This window comes from Centroberyx gerrardi, chromosome 12 (genome assembly GCF_048128805.1).
Source record: "Centroberyx gerrardi isolate f3 chromosome 12, fCenGer3.hap1.cur.20231027, whole genome shotgun sequence".
NCBI classification, from domain to species: Eukaryota; Metazoa; Chordata; class Actinopteri; order Beryciformes; family Berycidae; genus Centroberyx; species Centroberyx gerrardi.
Window position 1 is genome coordinate 30,848,205 of NC_136008.1, and position 22,439 is coordinate 30,870,643.

General features: G+C 39.9%; 1 protein-coding gene and 2 long non-coding RNA genes across 3 annotated transcripts in view; 1 reads left to right on the forward strand and 2 right to left on the reverse strand.

Annotated features, from left to right (window-relative positions):
• Window positions 1-233: 233 nt before the first annotated feature.
• On the forward strand, window positions 234-956 carry LOC144541908 (uncharacterized). Its single transcript, XR_013506889.1, has 4 exons — window positions 234-361; window positions 462-583; window positions 692-740; window positions 841-956. It is a non-coding gene; the product is annotated as an uncharacterized LOC144541908 (long non-coding RNA).
• Window positions 957-1,351: 395 nt separating this feature from the next.
• Window positions 1,352-4,296, reverse strand: LOC144541951 (uncharacterized). Its single transcript, XR_013506940.1, has 5 exons — window positions 4,124-4,296; window positions 3,645-3,784; window positions 2,796-3,009; window positions 1,888-1,958; window positions 1,352-1,772 (listed from the first exon to the last, which is right to left on the reverse strand). It is a non-coding gene; the product is annotated as an uncharacterized LOC144541951 (long non-coding RNA).
• Window positions 4,297-10,884: 6,588 nt separating this feature from the next.
• LOC139924539 (aldehyde dehydrogenase, mitochondrial-like) overlaps window positions 10,885-22,439 on the reverse strand; it is a 34,086-nt gene continuing 22,531 nt past the window's right edge. The window contains exons 5-13 of the mRNA XM_078287091.1: window positions 21,586-21,697; window positions 19,683-19,811; window positions 18,708-18,821; window positions 17,381-17,483; window positions 16,469-16,653; window positions 15,784-15,948; window positions 14,845-15,002; window positions 13,353-13,467; window positions 10,885-11,350 (exon numbers count right to left, since the gene is read on the reverse strand). Of these exons, the coding sequence (XP_078143217.1) occupies window positions 11,318-11,350; window positions 13,353-13,467; window positions 14,845-15,002; window positions 15,784-15,948; window positions 16,469-16,653; window positions 17,381-17,483; window positions 18,708-18,821; window positions 19,683-19,811; window positions 21,586-21,697 (1,114 nt within the window). The 3' untranslated portion in view covers window positions 10,885-11,317. The remainder of the gene's footprint in view (window positions 11,351-13,352; window positions 13,468-14,844; window positions 15,003-15,783; window positions 15,949-16,468; window positions 16,654-17,380; window positions 17,484-18,707; window positions 18,822-19,682; window positions 19,812-21,585; window positions 21,698-22,439) is intronic.

Here is a 22,439-nt window from a genome sequence, read left to right on the forward strand (position 1 = left end):
CCTGTGTTCTGATAATAGGCTGCAGGTTCAGTAAATCCAGATTTCTTTAGTTCTGCCTTTCTCTGGAATCAGTGCAGTTCAGGTCCATTCAGCTGCTGAAGAACTATGAGGCAGCATGTGGAGCAGCAGGACTGATTGACATGTTTGTGTATGTATTAATGTATTTTATATCTGTGCTTATATTTTTTCTTGGTAAAAGCAGAGTCACAGACAGCAGGATGAAGTAGCTGCAGCTGGAGCTACAGAAACAGCAGATACCTACTCAGCCTTCTCATCATCACCTCTGACCCACAGCAGTGGCCTTCACTCAGGCCTCTAATCCTCCAGGTCTGATGGCTCCTGGATGAGGATAGCACACTGGGTGAGTACATAGTTTCAGTTCAGCATCATGCTTTTTCCACAGCTGATCTGTACTGATGAGTGCCTGTGATCTCACTGGGTTGTGCATATTTTCTTTACAGTCACCAGAGACCCAGCCTGATCTGAACCGAAAGGTTTTCTGTGATCACAGCGAATGGATACGTCTATAACTCTGTGACATCATCAGGAGCTCTGGATCAATGGACCTCATGCTGCTTGTCAAGTAAATATGCACTTGTGTTTATTTCATAGTGCAATGTTATTTAGTGTCTTTAAAGTTGTCTTTAGTTAAATAATGTTTATTTTGCTTGTCTGTGTTTTTTTAATTTAGCCTGGTAAAAGCTCCTGTGTCTCCTCCTTCAGCGCATCAGTGCAACATGGTGAGGAATGAAACTTTTACTGCTGCTGGTAAATAAAACATAAACAGACAGTTTATGTTCATTATATCACATTCAGTCGTACTGACTTCTGTCCCTGCAGCATCTGTCCAGACTCTTCTGGTCGTCCTCCTTCACCTCAGACCTCCATACATCCCTCCTCTGGTCAGACTGCAGCCTCAGCCCCCAGCTCTGACAGGACTACAATCAGCCAGACTTTTTGTTTGCCATGTCTGTATTTACTTTGTGTATTCATCAACATCATCATATGTGCATAAGCCAATCATATTGGCTGTGTTATGTATGATTTCATCAAATGTATTGAATTATAAGCCCAATAAATGTCTTGAATCTATTGTCTGCCTTGATTAGTTGTGTGAATAACATTCAGTGATCTTTACACAGACTATATAATGTTTATCAAAAATGACAAAGTTAATAAAATGTATGTATGAAAAGAAGAGAACCTAATAATGGATAATATTGATCATTAGTTAATAGTAATGATCATTGTCACTCTGGGCCAGGACACTGCTGAAAAAGATTGCCAGTGTCATCTCAATGAGGCTTTCCAGGTTAAGTAAAAATAAATTAATTTATAAAAACAATAACTGTTTTATGGTCAGACCACCTTTTATTCAAGTCAGAGCAGTCCTCTACATTTTGCAGAACATAATTTTGCTGTGTGAGTTTGAAACATTGGAAATGATCTGAAAAAGAGTAATTTGGACACATTTTTCATTAATTTCTTTCTATTCAACTGTATGAACAAGAAGAAAAACATTTTTGACCGGAGGGGGACTTTCAGTTAGTATGCATTGTGCCTTACGCTTACTGTCTTACTTCAAGGACACTCTCTACGTAGTGGACTACAGCACTATACATGTCTGCCGCAAAACACAATGAAGGCGTAGTAGGATTAAAAAGTTGATTAAGTCCTTCCAGTTCTTCGATGCCTAGGGGTGATGCCAGTTCAGGAACCTGTACTCCAATTTGTTCCATATCTGTAATTTCCACGTCTGGAACATGGACCCCCTGAAATAGTACAATGCTTATTATAGAGGTTACGTGCTGTAAATCTTTTTCCCTCACAGACATAAGGTTCTTTATAAATACATTAATAAACCATTAATACAGCAATACTCCATACCTGCCACTTTATATAGCAGCCAACCTCCTGTTAGGTCCTTCATTTTGGGGTATTCTTCAGTGAGGACTAATCTAGATTCAGATATGACATGAAAATTATAAGTATTCTTTTTCATGCACCCTCTCCCTCCTTTTCTCCTGATTTTGGACATACCTAATTTAGTCCATGGGTTAGACCAGATTCCGGTACCAGACAAGGTGGCAAAACTTACTTATAATTTGTTGAAAAGATGAAAAGATACATGTCTGTAGATGATATTTTGGTATGATAAGCATTCCTGAGTGGCAGCTTTGTCACAGTAATCAGCTCATGAAGTTAACCACCCCCTACAAAAAGTTGCATTTTAGACGCTGGTGCATATCCTGGTTTAGGCTCATAGTCAGGACCGTTGTCAGTGTTTTATAATATTGTGTTTGATATCATTTTAAAGGGTACCTTCTTAGCTTTCATTCAAGCCCAGTTTTTTTTTTATTATTAGTTATTTTGAAATTGTTTTTTTTTCACAATTTTTGCCTAAACTATATAATTTCTTTTAACTCTGTGGCATCTAGGAACATCACAGACACAAAACTCAAAAACTGGAATACTCACAGGGATCTTAGGATTCAGGAAATGTATAATATACCCATACTATTCCATTGTGAGAGGTGATTGTGGGCCTTAAATTAGAAGAATGACTTTGGCAGAAATCTCTCACATAAGGTCTTCATATAGTATAGGTACCCTTGTACCTTGTAACATGTTAACTTTTCAAAAATTATAAGTAAGTTTTACCACCTTGACTGGTACAGACAGTGAAATTTTGGGCTCTGGCCAATGTACTAATTCCTATGTTAACAGCTCCTGAACGATGTACCATGGCATTCCATTAATAAATGTTTGAGCTGAAATACAGACAAATGTAATACCTCTTCATGATCAGCATTATCATTAATGCTGAGTGTATGCCTTCCAAGTCCTGCCTGCAGAAGCCTTGTCTCATTTTTCGGAGTTTTATTAGTGCTCTCGGGCATCAGACAAAAATTGAACTCAAGCTGTTTGCCAGCAGGAATTATGAGACTGGCGCTTGGAAAAGGCCTCTTTCCTCGATTCTTCCTCCCCTGGTAGAATGCTGGAAATGACCTATCAAACAAATTAAAATGGGCTGTATAAAATAATATAATCGTCCTAACAAATACCAAAATCATCCTAAAAATATAAGGTTGAAAACTATAAAAGGGAGAGAAATTCAGTTTTCTTAATAAACAAGTCTAATTACAGTGATAGCTTATGTCTTAGTTCATATGAGGGTCTGGAGCATAAATAACACAAAGGTGTGCACATCCATAAACATTACTAACAGTAATGAGCAATGGATACACTGTACGTATGACTATCATACTTTGCATTTCCCTCTGTACACTTGAGGCTGCTTGCTGTTGGGCTGGTGGCTGGAGCATAAATATTACTTAGGTTACGATAAAGTTATATTGAGTGCAAACAAATGACAGAACAGGTCGCACACTCCAGCTCCGATGCAAAGTCAATGTTTTATTGATTATAATGCCAACGTTTCGAATTAGATCTTCATCAGCATGATGACTTTGCATCAGAGCTGGAGTGTGCGACCCCCATTCTGTCACTTGTTTGTACACGATCCTCTGGAGTCGGCACCTCACTAATCTTGGTATGCGTTCCTGCCTTGTACCGGTTCAAAGTTATATTGAGTAACAATAATGAGCAACAAATAAATTATACTCATGCCTGTCATATCATACCTTTGCATGTCTCCTCGGGTTGCTGTTATGGCTGACTGCTGGTGAGCTAGTGGCACACTTGAAACTTGAATTTTTGGCTGTGCATTTGACAAGATGTCCACAAAGCTGCGAACAGCTCTCTCTATTAAGGAGTTCTGCTCCTGTGGGAGACATATTATAAGTCAGATTGGAAACAGAACCTTCTCGACCTTTAGCTAACTACCTTGCTTCCTTCCCATATTAAGTGCCCGCGGCATTATGTCGGGAAGCACCTGTTAAAGATTAGCCTTACTTTCCTTAACATTTACGTTACTTGTTCAAACGGCACAACAACAAATGTTAGCCAACAGACTGTAGCTAGCTAAGACATTAGCAACGACCACATAAACTAAATATGCAAATTAAGTAACTCCGGGATGCACGCACAACTGCCTTGATATATCTAGTTAATTACGATGTAAAACTTTACTGGCATGTTCCGTGCTAACAGTGTAATTAACCTGTGTCCCAGAAGAGTTCGCCTCGGACTCCTCCATGTTGACTCTAGCATGCACCAGATGGACGAAGTAACCAGAACGCGCTATGGTCAGTGGGCAGCGTGCTGATTGGCTAGTCAGTGGGCAACGTGCTGATTGGCTAGTCAGCTCAGGCGTCAAAATAGGGCCAAAATCCGTACTCGTAACTTGAAGCTTGTAGCTTGTAACTTCACTGTCGCACACAAAGGTAGGAAATTTGTGGGTCCGTCTCTCATGTAACTTCACTGTCACACACAAAGGCACTTCCTGATTTTTGTCCACGAGTACCCTTACTTCTTATAGCGTACCGGCACTTCTGATTTTTGTCCACATGAGTACCCTTACTTCTTATTCCGTACCGCCACCTCCTGGTACGCCTTAGTTGAATGAAGTATGAAAAAAGTGCACCATAGACTTGATAGGGCTTCATTTAAGCAGACAGCATCCTACAGACTGAAGGCAGCGCTTCGCTTACACACGGTGAGTCAAACTGCAGCCGAAAACAAAGCTGCATAGATCAAGTGAAGAGGTGTCACTCTGGCCCTAAATTAAATAGCCTCTTGTAATTACGTGTTCTGAAATATTAAAACCATTCTACTGACGTTTTGCCCGCAAAGGCAGATTGTAAAGAATACAATGGCTTACATTCTGATGCAGGACTTTGTGGGCAAAACGACAATGGAATGATATTAATTGTGTAGAAAAAATAAATACATTTATATTGTGAGCAGAGTGATGCCTCTTCACTTGATCTGATGGAGCAGAGCAATCAGTGGAGCACAGGGCCGTTAAAGTGTCAATCATGAAGAAATTCATGGTAATCAAACGCCAATATGTCCAATCAACACTACTGGTCAGGTGCCAATAGAGAGAGAAAAGAAAATAGAGGATGTGCAAGCACAAATGAAAGCTATGTTATTGCGCCAAGGAGGAATAAATGTATGTAAAAAGTTACATAATGCTAGTTTTCTTATATCATGACTGTCAACAACAAAAGGTCAATATTGCTTTGTTGCCACTACCTCCAAAAAGCACAGACAGCTCTGTCCGTCAGTTATATAAAGACAATATTGGCCTCTGTCTATTTGCATCAGTCTTCTGTATGCTTGTAAGTATGTAATCTTTTGCTGATGTAATCTTTCTCTGATATTATTACAGCACTAACCCAGCACATTTTTCTGTGTTGATTTTTTTAAATGGCAAGGTAGGTTGGACTAGTTGTTTTGCAGCTAAACTGACTGCAGTCTTGTTTCATTTTCAGTTGGTTTTATTGTAGCATATATGCAATATTATATTTGTATGTAATGAAATGCATACAAAAATACATTTGAAGTGGGATATATTACCAAGATATGCATATAAATATAAATATCTCCAAGACACATGCGATGCTCATGTCATGCAACTGCTGAATTAGGGTAATGCCACCTTTTTTGGTCCAATTCAGGCACTGGTGTGCACAAAACTTTTTCACAAATACACAAAATATTTCTACAGCTACAAAACATTTTTACACATGTGCAAATTATATCTGTGTGCACAAAACTTTTTCACACATGCACAAAATATTTCTACAGCTGCAAAACTTTATTACACATTCACAAACCATTTCACAAGCTCAAAATATTAATGGCCATTATTTGATTCCATACAGGACTGGCCATATTTACAAATAATTAAATAATAAATAAATCTATTAATGAGTACATAAATAAATAAATGTTAAAATATGAAATGCATAGAAATCAGAAAATACATAGCCTATATAAATAACAGCGAGCATAAATGATTGAATTGATAAGTAAGATTACTGTATGCATTTTTTTTTCTGTTTTTCTCCTACTGCATTGTGTTTTGTATGTAGAACACTTCACATATCCAACACATATCCAAGTGTTGAAATAAAGTCTTTGTGATTGAAATAAAGTATTTGTGTGTTACTATATTTGTGTATATATACATTACTGTAACAGTATATTACAACAGGCTACTTTGCATAAATGTAACTGAACATGCAAAAGGCATAAGCCTACTGATGAGATATTCATAGTAGTGTTTTCCGTTGAGCACATCGGTGTGTAGTTGGTTGTTAGAAAGATGTATTCATATGATGGTTGTGTGTGTCATTTTGATGCAAAATTACATTTTGAAAAGAGAGTGTTTGATTTTGCAAGAGATTTGCGGAGTTTTGTATTTTGTGTTAGTGTTTTTGTGTGTTGTGTTTAGAGTTTTGAGAAAATGAGCCTTAGTTTCAGAAAATGTGTGTAAGCAATTGTGAAAAACTGTAACAAAATAAGCTGTAACAGAGTGTGACTAACACATTGCAGCCCGGTTGCAGCAGAAAGCCCACCACATTATGCAGCTCAATGTTGCCTCCTTGTGGCTGTTTCAGAGTATTGCATCCCACATGTATGACCGGACACTCAAATCAACATTGATCTTAGGTTGATTTTACCCAAATAAACCAACACAAATTTGTTTTGTTTAATATCACCTAGACTGAAACAGATGATTTAGATGCACATCAGCTCTTTTGAAATGCATTGGCATTTCAAGCACAAATGGCATACTTGTAAATTAATTCATTCAGTTTATTTTAACTCTATTTGAGTCAATTTCGTAAATGATAATACTGTTCTATCTATCTAATGGTGGCACTATAACTACAAGTCAAAAATAAAAGTTTCAAAAGACTAGAACTCTGTAACAGTTGGTCCAATACACCTGAAACTTCTCTGACCATGATGGCCCTTCGAACATCGTTGTCCACATGAAAGATTTTTGCAATTTGGAATTGAATTTATTGAAAAACTAATTTCAAACAACTTCTCCTAGACCAGGAGAAGTTTGTGCAGTCATTAGATGTGACAGTGGCCTTGGGGAAAGAGAAGCTGACCAATGTCTAGCAGATTCCTGGTTCAAAACCTGCCAGCGATAATCTGTGAGATAAGTAGTGAGGTAAAAGCTGGTGTTAAGAAATGTTGTTGCTGAATATTTATTCAAAGCAACAACACCACACAGTGGCTGCTTTGAAAACATCTGACAAAACAAAAATTGGCCTCTCAGGACTAAATTCCTGTTGGATGAATTTTCTGTTTCTTGGCAAACAATTACTGTAATGTATCATCAAACTCCATATGTCAAGTGAATGTCAAGTGAGGCAACAACAGCATTTTTGAATCAATCCATAGGGGGTGTCACAGATATCAAAAATGTCTAAAATGTGTGTGTGTATGTGTGTGTGTACTTGACACCTAGTTTTTAAACTGAGATATCTGATCTAAAGAAACTACATGTGTTATACCAAAATAAAGTTTTGGAGCTTATGTGTCAGTGCCCACAGTGCACAGCGCCGAGCGCACTGCGAACAGGTGTTTACAAAGCAGTAGCGTGTGGAACGTGGGGCTGCAACGCAGCCAATAAGGGCTTGTGTGCTGGCTGACGCGCATTGTGAGCTCTGCAGGTACGTTGAGGATTCCAAGCAGCCTGTTGACAGCCTGGACAATCCAAACAGCACCTGTATTTTCAATGGCTGAGGCCACTGGGCATTGATGTTTTGAAATAAAATGATTCTTCCCCTACTGCAAATGCAGGCTAATGCTGTTGTCCTTCCATGACTTCCCCTACAGTATTTGGACATGAAATGCCGCTGTTGATGGAGATGTGAGAAAAAAAAAAATGCACTTGGAAAGTTCAACTGTGCAGGTATAGGCTTTGGAACGGCCTGCCTGAGAACCTCAGACTGGCAGGCAGCATCATCTTTTAAATTTCTTCTTAAAACATACTTTTATCGTAAGGCCTTTTTATAACCTTTTACTTCTATACATTCACTACAATGAGTCAAGTAGAGTTTTTTTGGACAGATGTACTAGTCAATGGTAAATGTCTTCAGACATATATCCACAGCTGCCTGGCTTCGGTTCACACAAACACACTCTCCAAACTTTTTTCCTTCATACTGCAAGCAAGGTTATTTTTAGGCCAGGGAAATGTTGATACAAGCTGGGCACAGACCCAGGGACAGGGAGTGAGGATACACAGACAGGAACAGATAACAAACTCTTGTAGCTTGGTTAACCCTTATATTACTGTCTTGACACAAGTCATTTTTCTACTGTATTTTTCCTTTTTGGGTCAAATTAGACTTACATTGCCAAGGCCCAGACCCAGATTATAGGGACTAGAAATGATGGAAATGCATTCATTTATTCCAGATAGTCAAATGATGCACATAGCTAATTCTATACAGTGTTTTGGTGCTGTTAATCCAAACAAAGACCACCTGACTCAGTACCCCCCCCCCCCCCCCCCCACTGTTACGGTGAGGTGTGGTGAGGACCCAAAATGCAGACACAGACACAAGGGGCTGGAGCACAGTTCAAAAGACAGTTTATTTACTGTACTGGTAGCTGGTAGCTGGAAGCTGGAGCAAGGACCCGGGCAGGCAGTCGGAGCCCTGGAGCTGAGGATAAGGCGCGAAGCTGGGCCAAGGCAGGACAGGGAAAGTGCTGAGGAGAGCCAGGCAGAGCAGGTTCCAAAGAGCAGGGAGCTGAACTGATCCGATGAGGGAAGCAGACGAGGCAGGAGGACTGGAGACAGAGGCTGGAGTCTGGCTGGCAGGCAGAATGGTAGCTGAGTCTTTGCATGAACAGCATGTATGATCCAGCGGAGAGTGGATGGCAAACTGGGGATAAATACTGTGGCTGATAGGAAGCAGGTGAGGAGACCGGTGATGAGCTGATTACAGGCAGGTGTGGAGGGAAGGAGCAGAGAAGGGAGGAAAGACCAAGGGCATCTAGTGGCTGGCAGGAGGATGGCAGGACTGGGGAGTGAAAGGGGTGGTGACCAGGACACAGAGGCAGACCATGGCAGATACAAGGGCTAGGGCCAAGAGGGCAGACACTAGAGCTGAAAGGGGCAAAATCATGGCAGACAGGGGCAGACCATGACACCCACCCCCACACACACCTCCTATTTTTCCTACTCTCTGCTGCAGCACTTCTGTAAGAGGCCCCTTGTTCATAATATGTTTTGCAGTGCTATTAACTGAGTTCAGATAAGAGAGATCTCACTGTTTATCCCTTCTTGAACATAACCATTTCCACCTCACTCTTCATAAGAGATAAAGTTATGATGCATGATGAATGGAATGAGTTGTGGACAAAGTGCCTCTATATATTTAGTACAAAATAATTATTCACTGAAACATTGCTTTCTCTTCTCGACTGTACATCTCTCCTTGCAGTATGTAATGAAATATACTCATGAGTTAAAGGTTAAGGTGTCTGGATCATGCTTCTTTTACTCAACACCTGTTGGATGCAAACCCTTTCAGACATTAACTGTGATTAAGGGTAAATAAACGGCTAAATCACAGCTATAAAGGCAGTCATATTAAATTGAATGCCAATTAGTATGTGTCAGCTTTAAAAGAGCTCTGACAATCACTACTTTATTGTTTTTATATGTTGAGTTTTCAAAGCAGCTAGGCAACTAACAGATCCAAAGTGGCCAAATAGTCAGAGCATCGCTCACAAAAACTGCAAAATTATTTAAAATGGTTAAAGCAGAACAGCCTTCAGCCAACATCTGTTTAACTGTTAAACGTGGTGGTGGATTTGTAATAGTGTGGCAGCATCTACTGGGCATCATTGGGTCTGATGATCGCTTTGCATGGTTGTAGAACGGCTAAGTAATGAGTCCATTTTACAGAACCAGGAGCACCCTAGGATGCAAACACTTCCCTCATGATGTTCGCATATTCCAAGATTACATGAGCTCCAGGATGAAGTCAAACTCCTTCCATGGCCTCCCCAGTCAGCAGATCTAAACATCATTGAACCTTTATGTGAAGTAGATTTCAACCTCCTTCATCCCTCAAAGAAATGGAGGCTTTCTTTCTTGAAGAAAGGTCCAATTATCCACTTCACAGTTGAGGATGCAGTATGAGGACTGAAGGGTGTCCCTACTCCTTATTAGATACTTAAGTCATATTGTTAAGTGTTTCCATCTACCTTCCTGTATATCAGTGATCTTCAGTTGCCTGTGTTGTGAATCTATAATTAAAAAAAATAATCTATCCCTATATCTTGTACATAAATGTTACTCTAAAAGGCATTCCACTACCCGTGACTGAATTTCTCATTCAGCATTTATTTTACAGCTACTACTTTATAGCTACTTCTTAATATCACCTTATAAAATGTCTTCAATATTTTCCCCATCAGGTGTTCTGTTAACAAGCCTACTGTGTATATTACCTGTGTATAATCATTTATACATTATTCATACTATGAATTTAATATGCATTTGTCTGCACAAAATGAATGATACTAAAGGAAATCTGTATGAAGATGGCTTGTAGATGAAGCAGAAATAGAAAGGGGGAACCTCTGTTAAGTAGATGGTGACATCAAGTTCAACTCCATTCTCCCTTAATTCATTCATTCATTTCCTAAATGGTCAGAGATGAATAGAGGACTACAGAACAGACGAAGCTGTGGAGCGTCACTGCCTTGCATGAATTTATTACACAAAATTATATTTTAACTCCCAAAGCTCACAGATCAGAGTACAAATATAGACCCAGACTTTTTCATTTTTTCTACATTAGACCAGATGTGATTACATATATACATATGCATATCTGGGACAGAGACAAATCACAGAAATCAAGTGCAAATACCTTTGCAAATGCAAGGTTCTGATTTAAATTCATGAACTAGACAGCAAAAACAAGGGAGTGGAAAGTATGGTCATGAACAATGAGAGTATTCCATAATCTGGTGAATATTTGAAAACGCCACTGATTATGTATCAAACACCCAAGTCTGACTGATGGTAACAACTCTGCTCACTCCATCTCATTCATTCTAGATGTAGAGCGAGATTTAAAGGGCTGCATATCCACAGCAACAGAAAATCTAGTTTTAAATCCATACTTCTCAAAGCTGTCCACTCAGGGAAAATCTAATTCCGTGGGATTTCTCCCAGTTTAGACGGCCAATGCGAAAATCAGATTTGCGGTACAAAACAATCAGATCTTCTGCAAAGATGTGTATAAAGACAGCAGTAGCACTACAAGTGGAAATGACAGTAGCAGTATCTGAAGCTTAGTTCTGCTCTCACTGCTTGCTGGGTTTACAACAGTCGACCTTTGACAGGCGTCACAGCAGAAGTCTAGGAGTTCTTCTGAGGCACCTTGATGGTCACCTTACAGGAAATAAGAAGAAAAAAAGATCATTTTCAGGATTTGAAGATGTTAATATTGAAAACCTGACCAGACACTTGTACATAGAGTAGAGTGTCTACTGCACAGTGGCGTGCACAGACTCTCTAAGGGGCAGGGGCAAAAAATGAAAAAGGGGCACCACCTGGACACTTTCTGCGAAGGCACTTTTTCATTTTTTCTTTGCTAATGTTGTTAGTCATAGGGCCGGCCTCACCTATTTATATACTCTAATAAAACAACACAAAGACAAATGTATTTCTTTGGAGTTTCGAACCAAACCCTTTCCAGGTTAACCCTAACACATCACATAAACACCAGTGAATAGATTAAAATAACAGGGATGACTAATCAAATCAGAACTTGGATACCAACTCTTATACTAGGATTGATCTTTTATTTATGATTCTGAACTCGCATTGAAATAAATTGTCATCAGGAATAATAAGACAATGCTGTGTACCATTTATGTAGATACATTCCACGGGTTTGAATTTGGGGAAAAAACATCTAAAAAAATGTATTCTACTTTCCTGCATCAGACTGGATTCACAGCAGAAACCTATTGACTATGTTTTTGAAAATGTTAATGACTTCTGTGTGGTCAATGCTGATGTCCCTCTCAATGGACAGTAGGATTCACACTAGCCAAAAACAATACTATTGAGATTGAGAACAATACTAATGAGATTGGTTCACAAAGGTATCATCAGGTATATACATAGATATATTATTGATAGCTAGCTCAAGAGAAATTATAGGCCTATAGCTACTAGCCAGCTGACACTTATTTGCCACAGTAAAATTACCTTCAAGTCGAGCTAGATGCCTCATTTAAACTTCAAAGTTATCTATCAATAGCTTACCAAAACCATCAATAAAATACTTGATTGATTGTAAGCTAGCTAGAGAAAATAACACAGAGCTAGCTGGCAAATATGTACTTTATTATTTGTTTTCTTATTTACAGTGTCAAGACAGCACAGTACTTTCACTGTATACAGATGCTGCCTGGATGTTGCAGGATGCAGTTTATCTAGACCAGTAGGTGGCACATGGCCTTTCTTGACTGACCTAACACCAACATAATTTGTGAACAGAATGACATACTGTAGGCCTAGAGGTCTGCTAAATGAAAACAATTATTAAGATACCTTTTAAAAGGGCACTATCTAATCAACCTACACTTCATACGAAGACACATGTAAATAGACAACACATGCACACACACGCATGCAAACACTCACAAATGCAAACACACAAACACACTAAGCAAGAGTCAGTCTAGGTGCTTGCCTGGCTGACACACAGACCAACATGGTAAACAGCGAGTCAGTGCATCAACCAAGCTATTAGGCCCCTATGTTAGAAAAAAAACAAGTTTTCTTGTGACCTTAGGTCAAAAATGAAGCATGGAAGCATCCCATTAGAATCCCCCTTTGGATGAAAAAAGTGAGGGTCTCATATTCTACTAGGCTGCCCCTACAGTAGAAAAAAACATGCTTAATCTTTGCCCTAAGGTCACACATGGGTATTTGAGCCGCACAAGTGCCCTCTCTGGTGTGACATTATGGCAAAAATAAAGCATGGAAGAGGCATCCGGTGGCAACTGGTAGAGTGTGTACCAAGTCCTAATCGCAGCGGCACAGGTTGGAATCCGGCCCGTGCCCTCTGCGGCATATCATCCCCCTCTCTACTCCGTCTTTGCTGACAATCTCTACTGCCCTGTCAATAAAGGCAAAAATGGCAAAAAAAATAAAATAAATAAAAATTAAGCATGGAAGTGCTGATTAGGGCATGGACCTACCCTGGTTTAAATAAAGGTATATAGCTTAAAAAAAGAAAGAATACAAAAGGGCACTCACAGCAAAAAGGGCAGGGGCAGTCGCCCCCCACACCTCCCAACCCACTTTGCTGTGGTTGTACAAGCTGTAGTCTTCCAGATCAATAAGTACTTTAGTATATGGGTGTTTTATTAATATTTACCGTTTTGACCTCTGTGTAGTTGTCCAGACCATACTCTCCCAGCTCCCTGCCGTTTCCTGAAGCCTTGTAACCTCCAAATGGAGCCTGGGCCCCAAACACATCATAGCAGTTAATCCTGCAGATGGACACACACACACACACACACACACACAAACACAAAATTTAGAATATATGCAAACTCAAATTATGTTATAGAGAAGGGTCGTTATAATGTACTTTGTATCTGATAAAACTAACTTATGGCAACCTGAACACTAGTTTACTGGACCGTGCCTTATGAGTGTGGAGAAAACAAAATTTGAAATTTTCAGATGGAGCAACAGTAGTGTTTACTGCACCAAGGCTCTAATTCAGAGTTGCCGCACGTTCTTCAGCCAAGACAAAAAAGCCTACGTGAGATCAGACCCGCATATTGTGACTGGTGTGTAGCTCTGAGCTGAGGAGGTGCAGGGGAGAATATTTAAATGACCCCTCTATCGCACCTGCCCACTGTGTAGCCGGGTTTCTCACATGGCACTGACTGGCACTCTCATTGGGCCAGTCACATTCACTTTAAGAGAAGCACTTGCCTTTAATTTTGAGAAAGTGAAAGTTCTATAGGTCTATAGAGAAACATGGCGTAGATTAAACAGGCCTAAAAGTTGTGCTATACAGTATTTGCTATATTTTGATAGCCCTTTATTAAAGGATAATTACAGGTATTTTCAACCTGGGTATTTTCAACCTTTCCTAGTTTTTTACTATCATGATGATTGATTGTGTTCAAACTTTCATCACTTATTTCACTGTAGAGCTTGACGTAGCTTTAGTTCGCCGGGAGCGCTGCTGTCCAATACACAAATACAGGGCCAACGGTTGAACCCAAAAAGCCCAGGTTGAAAATAAGCAGAATGATCCTCTAATTAGCATATTATATGGACTTGCATCATTGCATCCTTCAATCATTAGGCCTATAATAGGCTAATCTGTGTTTTTATTTAATTTGATTTCAATATCAAGTGCTACAATTTGTAAATGGCTTGAGGCCTAAGACATTGCTTATATTAAATACTATATCAGTTACATCAATAAAATGAAGATTACAGTATTACAGTGAGTATCGAATGCAAGCCTCATCAAAAACATACGGTGGTTTGCCATTGAGTGTCTTGTGGTGTGTTTTGCTTCCTTGTGTTTGTGTTCCATCATTCTGTTAGATGACTGATTGTTGATCAGTTCGATCTAAGCAGGCTCATTCTCTGTAAAGTCCTATGAGACATGCTTTGTGATGATTAATAAATTAACTTGGAACTTAAGAGGCGCCTAGCGAGAGCTTTGGTACATGGACATGGCTGAAGTATGAATGCCGACCCGCACAATTTTGTGGATAAATCCCCACTACATGTGCTTATCTCAACTCTGAATATGAGCCTTACAGTGATATAGCAGTCTGGGGGTTAGCCATGAAACAACAATCACATAATAATTGTAGAAATAATAATAATAATCCTACCAGACTGTGCCAGCGCGGAGCCCGTTAGAGACATAGTTGGCCTTGTCAATGTCTTTAGTGAAGACAGCTGCTGCGAGACCATATTTAGTATCATTAGCTCTGTCCATTACCTCCTCCAATGTTTTAAACTTCAGGATTTGCATCACTGGGCCAAAGATCTGGAGAGAGCAGGAGAGGAGAAAACATGATGGAAGAGAAAGAAAAGAGAAAGGAGGAGGGGGGTGAAAACAAGAACAGAGAGGGAAATATAATGGTTTTATTTTTGGGATATGGAGTGTAAACCAATGTTAGACAGCGAGGATCTGAGGCCACACATCTCCCACCCCCAAAGCGCTTTACAGACAATAAAAACAGATCAATAATAAAAGAAATGAGATTAAATAAAACAATAAGATGAAATAAAACAAGGAAATGCAGTCAGAGAACAAAAGAGTAGGATAAATAAAAACATGCAAGCATTAAATTCAAGTAAAAGCAATGCTAAAAAGGTATGTTTTAAGTTCCCTCTTAAAACAATCCAATGTTGGCAGACCATTCCAAAGCCTAGGCCCATATACAATGGAGAATGCCCAGCCAAAGGTCTTAGTTCTGTGTCTACGGATAGTCAGTAGGTTGCTGCCAAAGGATCTGAGGGTGTATACCTTAAAAGCAAATCAGATAAATAAGGGGGTGCAAGGCCTTAAAAACTAAGAGAAGAATTTTAAAACCAACCCTAAAATGAACAGGCAGCCAGTGTAATGCTTTCAAAACAGGAGTTATGTGTCCTTCTAGTTCTAGGTAAAAGACAGGCAGCAGGCAGAGTTTTGGACCAACTGTAAGTGATTGATAGTGGATATTGGGAGACCAGAGAGTAGGCCAGTACAGTAATCAAGTGTACTAGTGACAAAAGCGTGTATTAGTTTCTCAGCACTCTCCTGTGCCATATTTCTGCTAACCTACCTCCTCTCTGGCAATGGTCATGTTGTCCTGGACATCTCCAAAGACGGTTGGCTGTATAAAGTATCCTCTGTCAGCAGCCACGCCTCCTCCACACATCAATTTGGCTCCCTCTCTCTTCCCACTGCTGATGTAGCCCAGAATCTTGTTAAACTGCTCCTGATCCACCTGGAGAAGTCAAGGCAGAGGGAAGAGGTCAACTAGGTGCGTGCGGTGTAGTTTATGTTAAGGCTGTCCATCAAGTTTCAGTGTCTCAGTTTCACACACAGAAAGGTTTTGGGTGCTTTCGCAATGTTTTCTCTCACTGTTGCAATTTCCTTGTTGAATGTACTGGAGCCTAGAGAAGCTATCCAAAGCCTGGCGCTCAAGCTCAATCCTGCTTCAAGATAGGAATGAATTTTCCAATACAAAATAAGTGTAAAAAAAAAAAAGATATGAATCACAATCAATGGGTATGACTCCAGATAAGAGTAAAACAGAATCTTGAAATAAACCAAAATTATTTATTTTTTATCACTCACGGTTAGGGTGTGTGCTATTGAATGCTTTGGGACAGAGCTTTTTTAGGATGTGTATGTATTGTTATCAGGGCTGAAAAATACATTTTGGTAAGAGAACACAGGCTATGACCCATAGAGTACCATTGTCCCGGTGTGTGTGTGTGTTTGTGTGTATGTGCGTGTATTACCTGAGGTCCCTGCTCGGTGTTCAGGTCAAAGGGGTTTCCCACCACGCGTCTGTTAGCCCGCACAACGCTGCGCTCTACAAACTGATCGTAGATGTCTGCCTGGACATAAGTTCGAGAACCAGCACAGCAACACTGGCCTTGGTTGAAAAACAAAGCAAAGTGGGCCTGCTCCACGGCATCCTCCACTGGGTGGTAAAGGGCAAAAGAGAAAGAAAAAGTTAATTTTAACATTGGCATGGAAAATAATCTTTAAGGAAAAAAAACAACTGTTGAACGTCAGTACAAAATGAGGGCTCTGGAAAGAAGCCCTTGCTCTTTGGTTCTGACGTTTACTGTTAATGTTTTAGATAGCTGAAATATTGTCTGCGATAATACTCCAATAATTACAGCTGTGCTGGATATGTCTTGATGTGTTGTCATAGTCTGTTTGGCCATTTATCCACGGGAATAAGAAAAATAGACCAAACAGCAAAATGATCCCAGAAATGCAAGGTACGTTGCCAGTAGCAATTTTCTTTTTTTTTTTAAAGTGTTATTGTTTTACAGTTGGGTTCCTTTAAAATAAAGATGCAGTTTCCTTCAATGTTTACAAATGTAAACCGCCAACACAAAAAGTCAGTCTTTACATCAGAAGCTCAATGATTTTGAGAGAGAAACACCGTCTGCAGTTCAGTGAAATAACAGATACAAAGCCATGAGTCTGTTCTGGGACCACTATTAACGTTAGAATTCAATTGTGGTGTGGGCCTTTTACGTGTGATTATATGCAATACAATCCTGTGTGTGTGTACTCTAGTTAAATACACACATAATGCACTACTTTCATCAGACATAAGTGTCTGATGTGTCTACATACTGTTAGCTGTTAGTACTCGTCTCTCCCAATTACACACATACACACAGTATACATACTATTTGCATCAGACAGGATGATATTAGGACTCTTTCCTCCCAGCTCGAGAGTGACTTTCTTCAGGTTACTGCTGCCTGAAGCCTGCTGAATTAGATGACCGACCTGATGTAGACAGACAGGGAGAGACAAATATACACTAAAGTGACTACAAAGACTAATTCAGTGGTTTTGAAACTGTTTCAGCCGTACCTCCTTTAACCAGCTTTTTATGCCCAGTACAGTATTTGGGTTGTCTTTTGGACTGGAAGGAGGTGGAAAGAGCACCAAAATAAAATATCCTACTAATGTGGAACTAAGAAGTGAGTTCTGAATGACAGTAATGTTTACATTTGACTTGTTTCTTAACCTGCAAAGTATCATATGCACTCTCTCTCACAGCTTTTGGTATAATGCCGAAGGACTTTTATTCTGAAGGGCTACGCTAACTGTGCATGCAGCAGCGTAGAATCAACATCGGCAAGCTAGCATTAGCTTTAGCTCCCAGCTCCAGAAAGCTGTGTTTTTGGGAAAACAGAAAGGCTTTACTGGAACTTTCACCCTTCCTCCTAGGAGTTTGACGGAACAGCCGTTTGGAAACCACACACAAAAATGAAGGGCTTAGTAGGTCGTTTTGTATAGAAGTGTTTGGGATGCTAGTAATGGCACGTAAAAATGAATGCCGTCCCTTTGGGGCTATACTTTTCATGACCTGGACCATAAATTTTGTCTTTCACCATCTAAAAACCTATAAATCTATTCTTTCACTACCTGGATTTTGTGCCCTCTAGTATGGAACATCATATTTCTAGAAAGCTTAACATCTCTTTCATTGGATGCATCAGGCATAAATCTGGTGTTACCTACCTAACGTACTAAATCAAGCATTTAGCACATATCACTGTGCTAAATGTGACAAAAGTGCAATTATTTTCCCAATTTTTCAATTTATGTCACTGAGTAAGGACCTTGACTCCAATTTCATACAGAACCTCACCTACAAAATTACTGACAAACGTAAATATCTTACCAAATCAACCTAGTCATACTTTATTTTTAAGCTGAATTTTCTTGAAATGGTTGAAAAATTGAAGGCGGACATTGAGAAATGGAGGACCCTTCCTTTCTCCATGGTACAATTTACAATTTCCCATTTGGCAGACGCTTTTATCCAAAGCGACTTACACATGAGATTTTAATACAACACAAGCAAGGACTGGTAGGCCGCATACTGTAAATGCAATCAAAATGGTCTCACTTCCTAGATTTTTTTTACACCTCTTTCAAAGCCTACCCAACTTTCTACCAAGATCTTTTTTAAAACTTTAAATAGATAGTAAGTAATCCTACCTCTGTGGATCCAGTGAATGCCAACTTGTCAACATCCATGTGCCTAGCAATGGCAGCGCCTGCTGACGGCCCCATGCCAGGCAGGATATTCACAACACCTTCTGGAAAACCCACCTAGAAATACACACGTCATGGTTTACTCCAGAAGCACATTACATACAAGAATGTAATTCAAAGCAACTACAGACTCTGCACAGTCCCATTACATTCATGGTTTTGCAAGCTACAGCTAGCTAGCTAAAAACAATTTCACACATTGTAGAAGTGCTAATATCAGCCATAATATTAGTACACGTTAGTATACAATAGTATACATTGAAAACAAACCAAAAAAAGGAGATTTTTCATCATGATCTGGCCAGTTTGGTGCTGGGCCATGCCGTTTCTTTAAATCATTTGTAAATGGCGACCATATTCTGATTGGGCAGGTTTAATGATCATTAGTCCACTGAAGCTGTGCACCAAAAGTTTGTGTAAATGGGTCAAAGATAAATTAATAAATGAATAGGTAAATAAAAACAGGCAATTAAAAAAAAAAAAGATTCAAAACGGCGGAACAATTCAGTATGGTGGAAAAATGTTGCATCATGTCAATTGGATATATGGTTTGTGACATTTCTTTTCATATTTGACCTTTACTTATAAATAACCACCCCCATAAGGTCAGGAGGGTTTGGTGGGTATCTGACACCCACTGTTACCTATCACTTTGCCAAATGACAAGTTGCTATCATGTGTCAACACTGACAGGAAATTCAGCAAATGTGACAAGGAAAAAGACACCAGAATTAACCATTAAACAAGAATAAACCAGCACAAAATGCAACATACCAAAATAATAGGGATTTAAAATGTAGTAACAGCTAACAGAACTCTAACAAGTAGATCTTCCACCACGTTAGTAAATGTATACATTTAATGGGATATTTATAGATTAACCATTTGCCTACATTCACCCGAGCACACAGCATGTACCTCTTTGATAAGGCTGGCCACATAGAGTGCCGTGAGTGGCGTCTGCTCCGCAACTTTCATCACCACTGTATTACCGGTTGCGAGGGCAGGGCCAAGTTTCCAGGCTTGCATCAACAGAGGGAAGTTCCACTGGAGGGAGAGAGAGGAAGAGAGAGAGAGAGAGAGAGAGAGAGAGAGAGACAGAGAGAGAGAGGTATGTTGCACAACTGGTTAGAGAGGTTTCTACAAGTCAGATTTGATAGCATGCAGCAGCCAGCAGCTCAGTCATTCAATAGATAAGATGTTTCTGTTGCAAATATCTCTGTTCTTTTCCCTTGCCCCCACCGCCCCACAACACATACACACACAAGCACTATTGGACAGAGCTTTGAGTTAGTTTTCCAAGACACTCTGCTTTAGAATACATGGCCTTACAATGACCCATGGTTCTCCCTCCCTCCTCTCAACCATTCCTTTTTTCTTCTCTGTGTGTGCACTCATTTAACGTGTCCCAGTCAGGCGGTGGATGGAGTTCGCCTACCCATTCTGCATCAAGCAGCGAAAACCAGCCGAGTTGAAATGTTCTTAAGCATATGACAAAAGGAGCTGCACCGCATAGGTCAGTACTTTGCCTTTTTGTGTTAATTCACCTGCCAACTGTGCGTTCACACTATTAAGCTGAGCGACCAAGGAAACTCGGCTGATGTGTTGACGGTCAACATGCTTGTCAGCTGAGAAAAGTTGGTCATGGCTGAACATTTCGCAGTCACCAGCCGTCAACAGTCACATTTCTATGCTTCCTTGTTTCCCTACTGATGTGTGAGAAGTTGATTACAGCCATTCAAAGGTTCCAAGTTTTCCACAACTTTTATTTGAAAGACCACAGGAACCTGCCAGCAGCAGGTGGATGACAGGAATGGCTTGAATAAATGTGAAACAATTTCGCACATATTTCCAAGTTGGAAGTTTATTTTTCCCAAAGTTTTTTTTCAGTTTATTTGCAGGTTGCCAAATCTGCATTTACAAATCACCCGACGTGTGGATTTGGTTGCATTTGTTTTGGTATTTTTCAGAAATTCAGTCCTCCAATCCACAAATGTGTGTTGCGTTCATGTGCTGGTGGGAAGGCGTCCTGCTGCCCGACGTCTGTCTCTGCCCAGGTGGCGTCCTGCTCTGATGCTTGCCTGCTCTCTGACTCCTCTCTGCCTGAGAGAGAGACATTAGCGGTCTGTTAGCCGCTCTGAGCTCCCTCTCCAATGGTATGTTTTCACAGGTTCACAGATTTCCACGCTTCCCATTCATTTTCTATGCAAGCGGCCGGGTTTCCAGAGGCAGTACGTCATGTTGGCTGTTCCACATTTGCATAAAGTTGAGGTCTACTTGGAAATTTCCCATGAACACCCTGAACAGCTGACTTGGAAGTGCCGGATGTCGGCCCTGCCCACCAGCACGCAAATGCAACACACATTTGTGGATCAGAAGACTGAATCTCTGCCAGGATCGTCTGAAAAATCTGAAAACAAATGCAACTAAATCCACTCGTCAGGTGATTTGTAAATGCAGATTCGACAACCTGTAAATAAATGCAAAAAAACAACAACAAAAAAATAAGCACATGAAGCACTTAAAATGCATTTTTTTATAGTAATATATAACTTTGGAAAAATAAACTTCCAACTTGTAATTTATTCGAGTTGGGCAGCAATTATTTGTAGAACTGTTCGACGATTATTCAAGTTGGGTGGCATTTTGTGAACAGGAAAATACACAAAATGCACTTTTTAAGACAAATCTGAGCCCTACTCCATCCTTGCCATTGTCCACATGACCAAGTGCCTTTAAATGAGCTTTCTGCTCCGAGATAAAGACCAACATCTATTCTACACACCCACACTAGTGCGATCTGTCCAAATCCCCTCCTTACCGGTATAATCTGTCCACAGACTCCAATGGGCTCATGTCTGGTGTAGCAGAAATAATCTCCATCGATGGGAATGGTCTTTCCCTCCCATTTGTCAGCCCAGCCTGCGTAGTACCTACACACACACAGACATTTTCATAACAATAGCTGTGTTCCATACATATCCATTTTTTGTAAATTATGATGTATTAGATTACAAAAAATACATGGAAACAGCAAAATTCAATAAAATCTACTCAATGTGGTTGTATGACCATTAGTTGGTTCATTAGAATAGGATACATGTTGTTTCTAACATGTATAAGTCTCATTGGTGAGGTTTTTTGTCATCAAATATTTTTTTTTTATCATTTATTTTTTATTGTAACACCGTCAAGTTACAGACAATACAACAATATAACAATATAACAGGTTACATTTTGATTGTTTAACCCAACCATCCCTATCCCCCACCGCTCTCTCCACGCCCCTCCCCTCCACCAACCAACAGGATAATAATACCACACAGACATAGCATCCTTATTTAGCCAGGAGATCTTTTAAGTTAGATATCAAATTTGTCCACATTAAAATTGTGTTTGGTCGTGCATCATTGACTCTTGCTGATGATAGTTCCAGGTAAGAAATGTCCAAAAAGCTACGAAGCCAGTGAGTACTTGAAATATCATGAGGAGGTTTCCAGCGCTGGACTACAATCTTCTTAGCTGCAGTCAGGCCTGCCAGCCAGACTTTGCGTGTTTTTTCCGTAAGGGAAAGGTGGGAATCATCATTTAGAAGATGTACAGCAGGGTCCATTGGCAATTGTACCCCCGTTAGTTCTGCAAGGGTACTAACAACCTTCCCCCAAAAATCAAAAA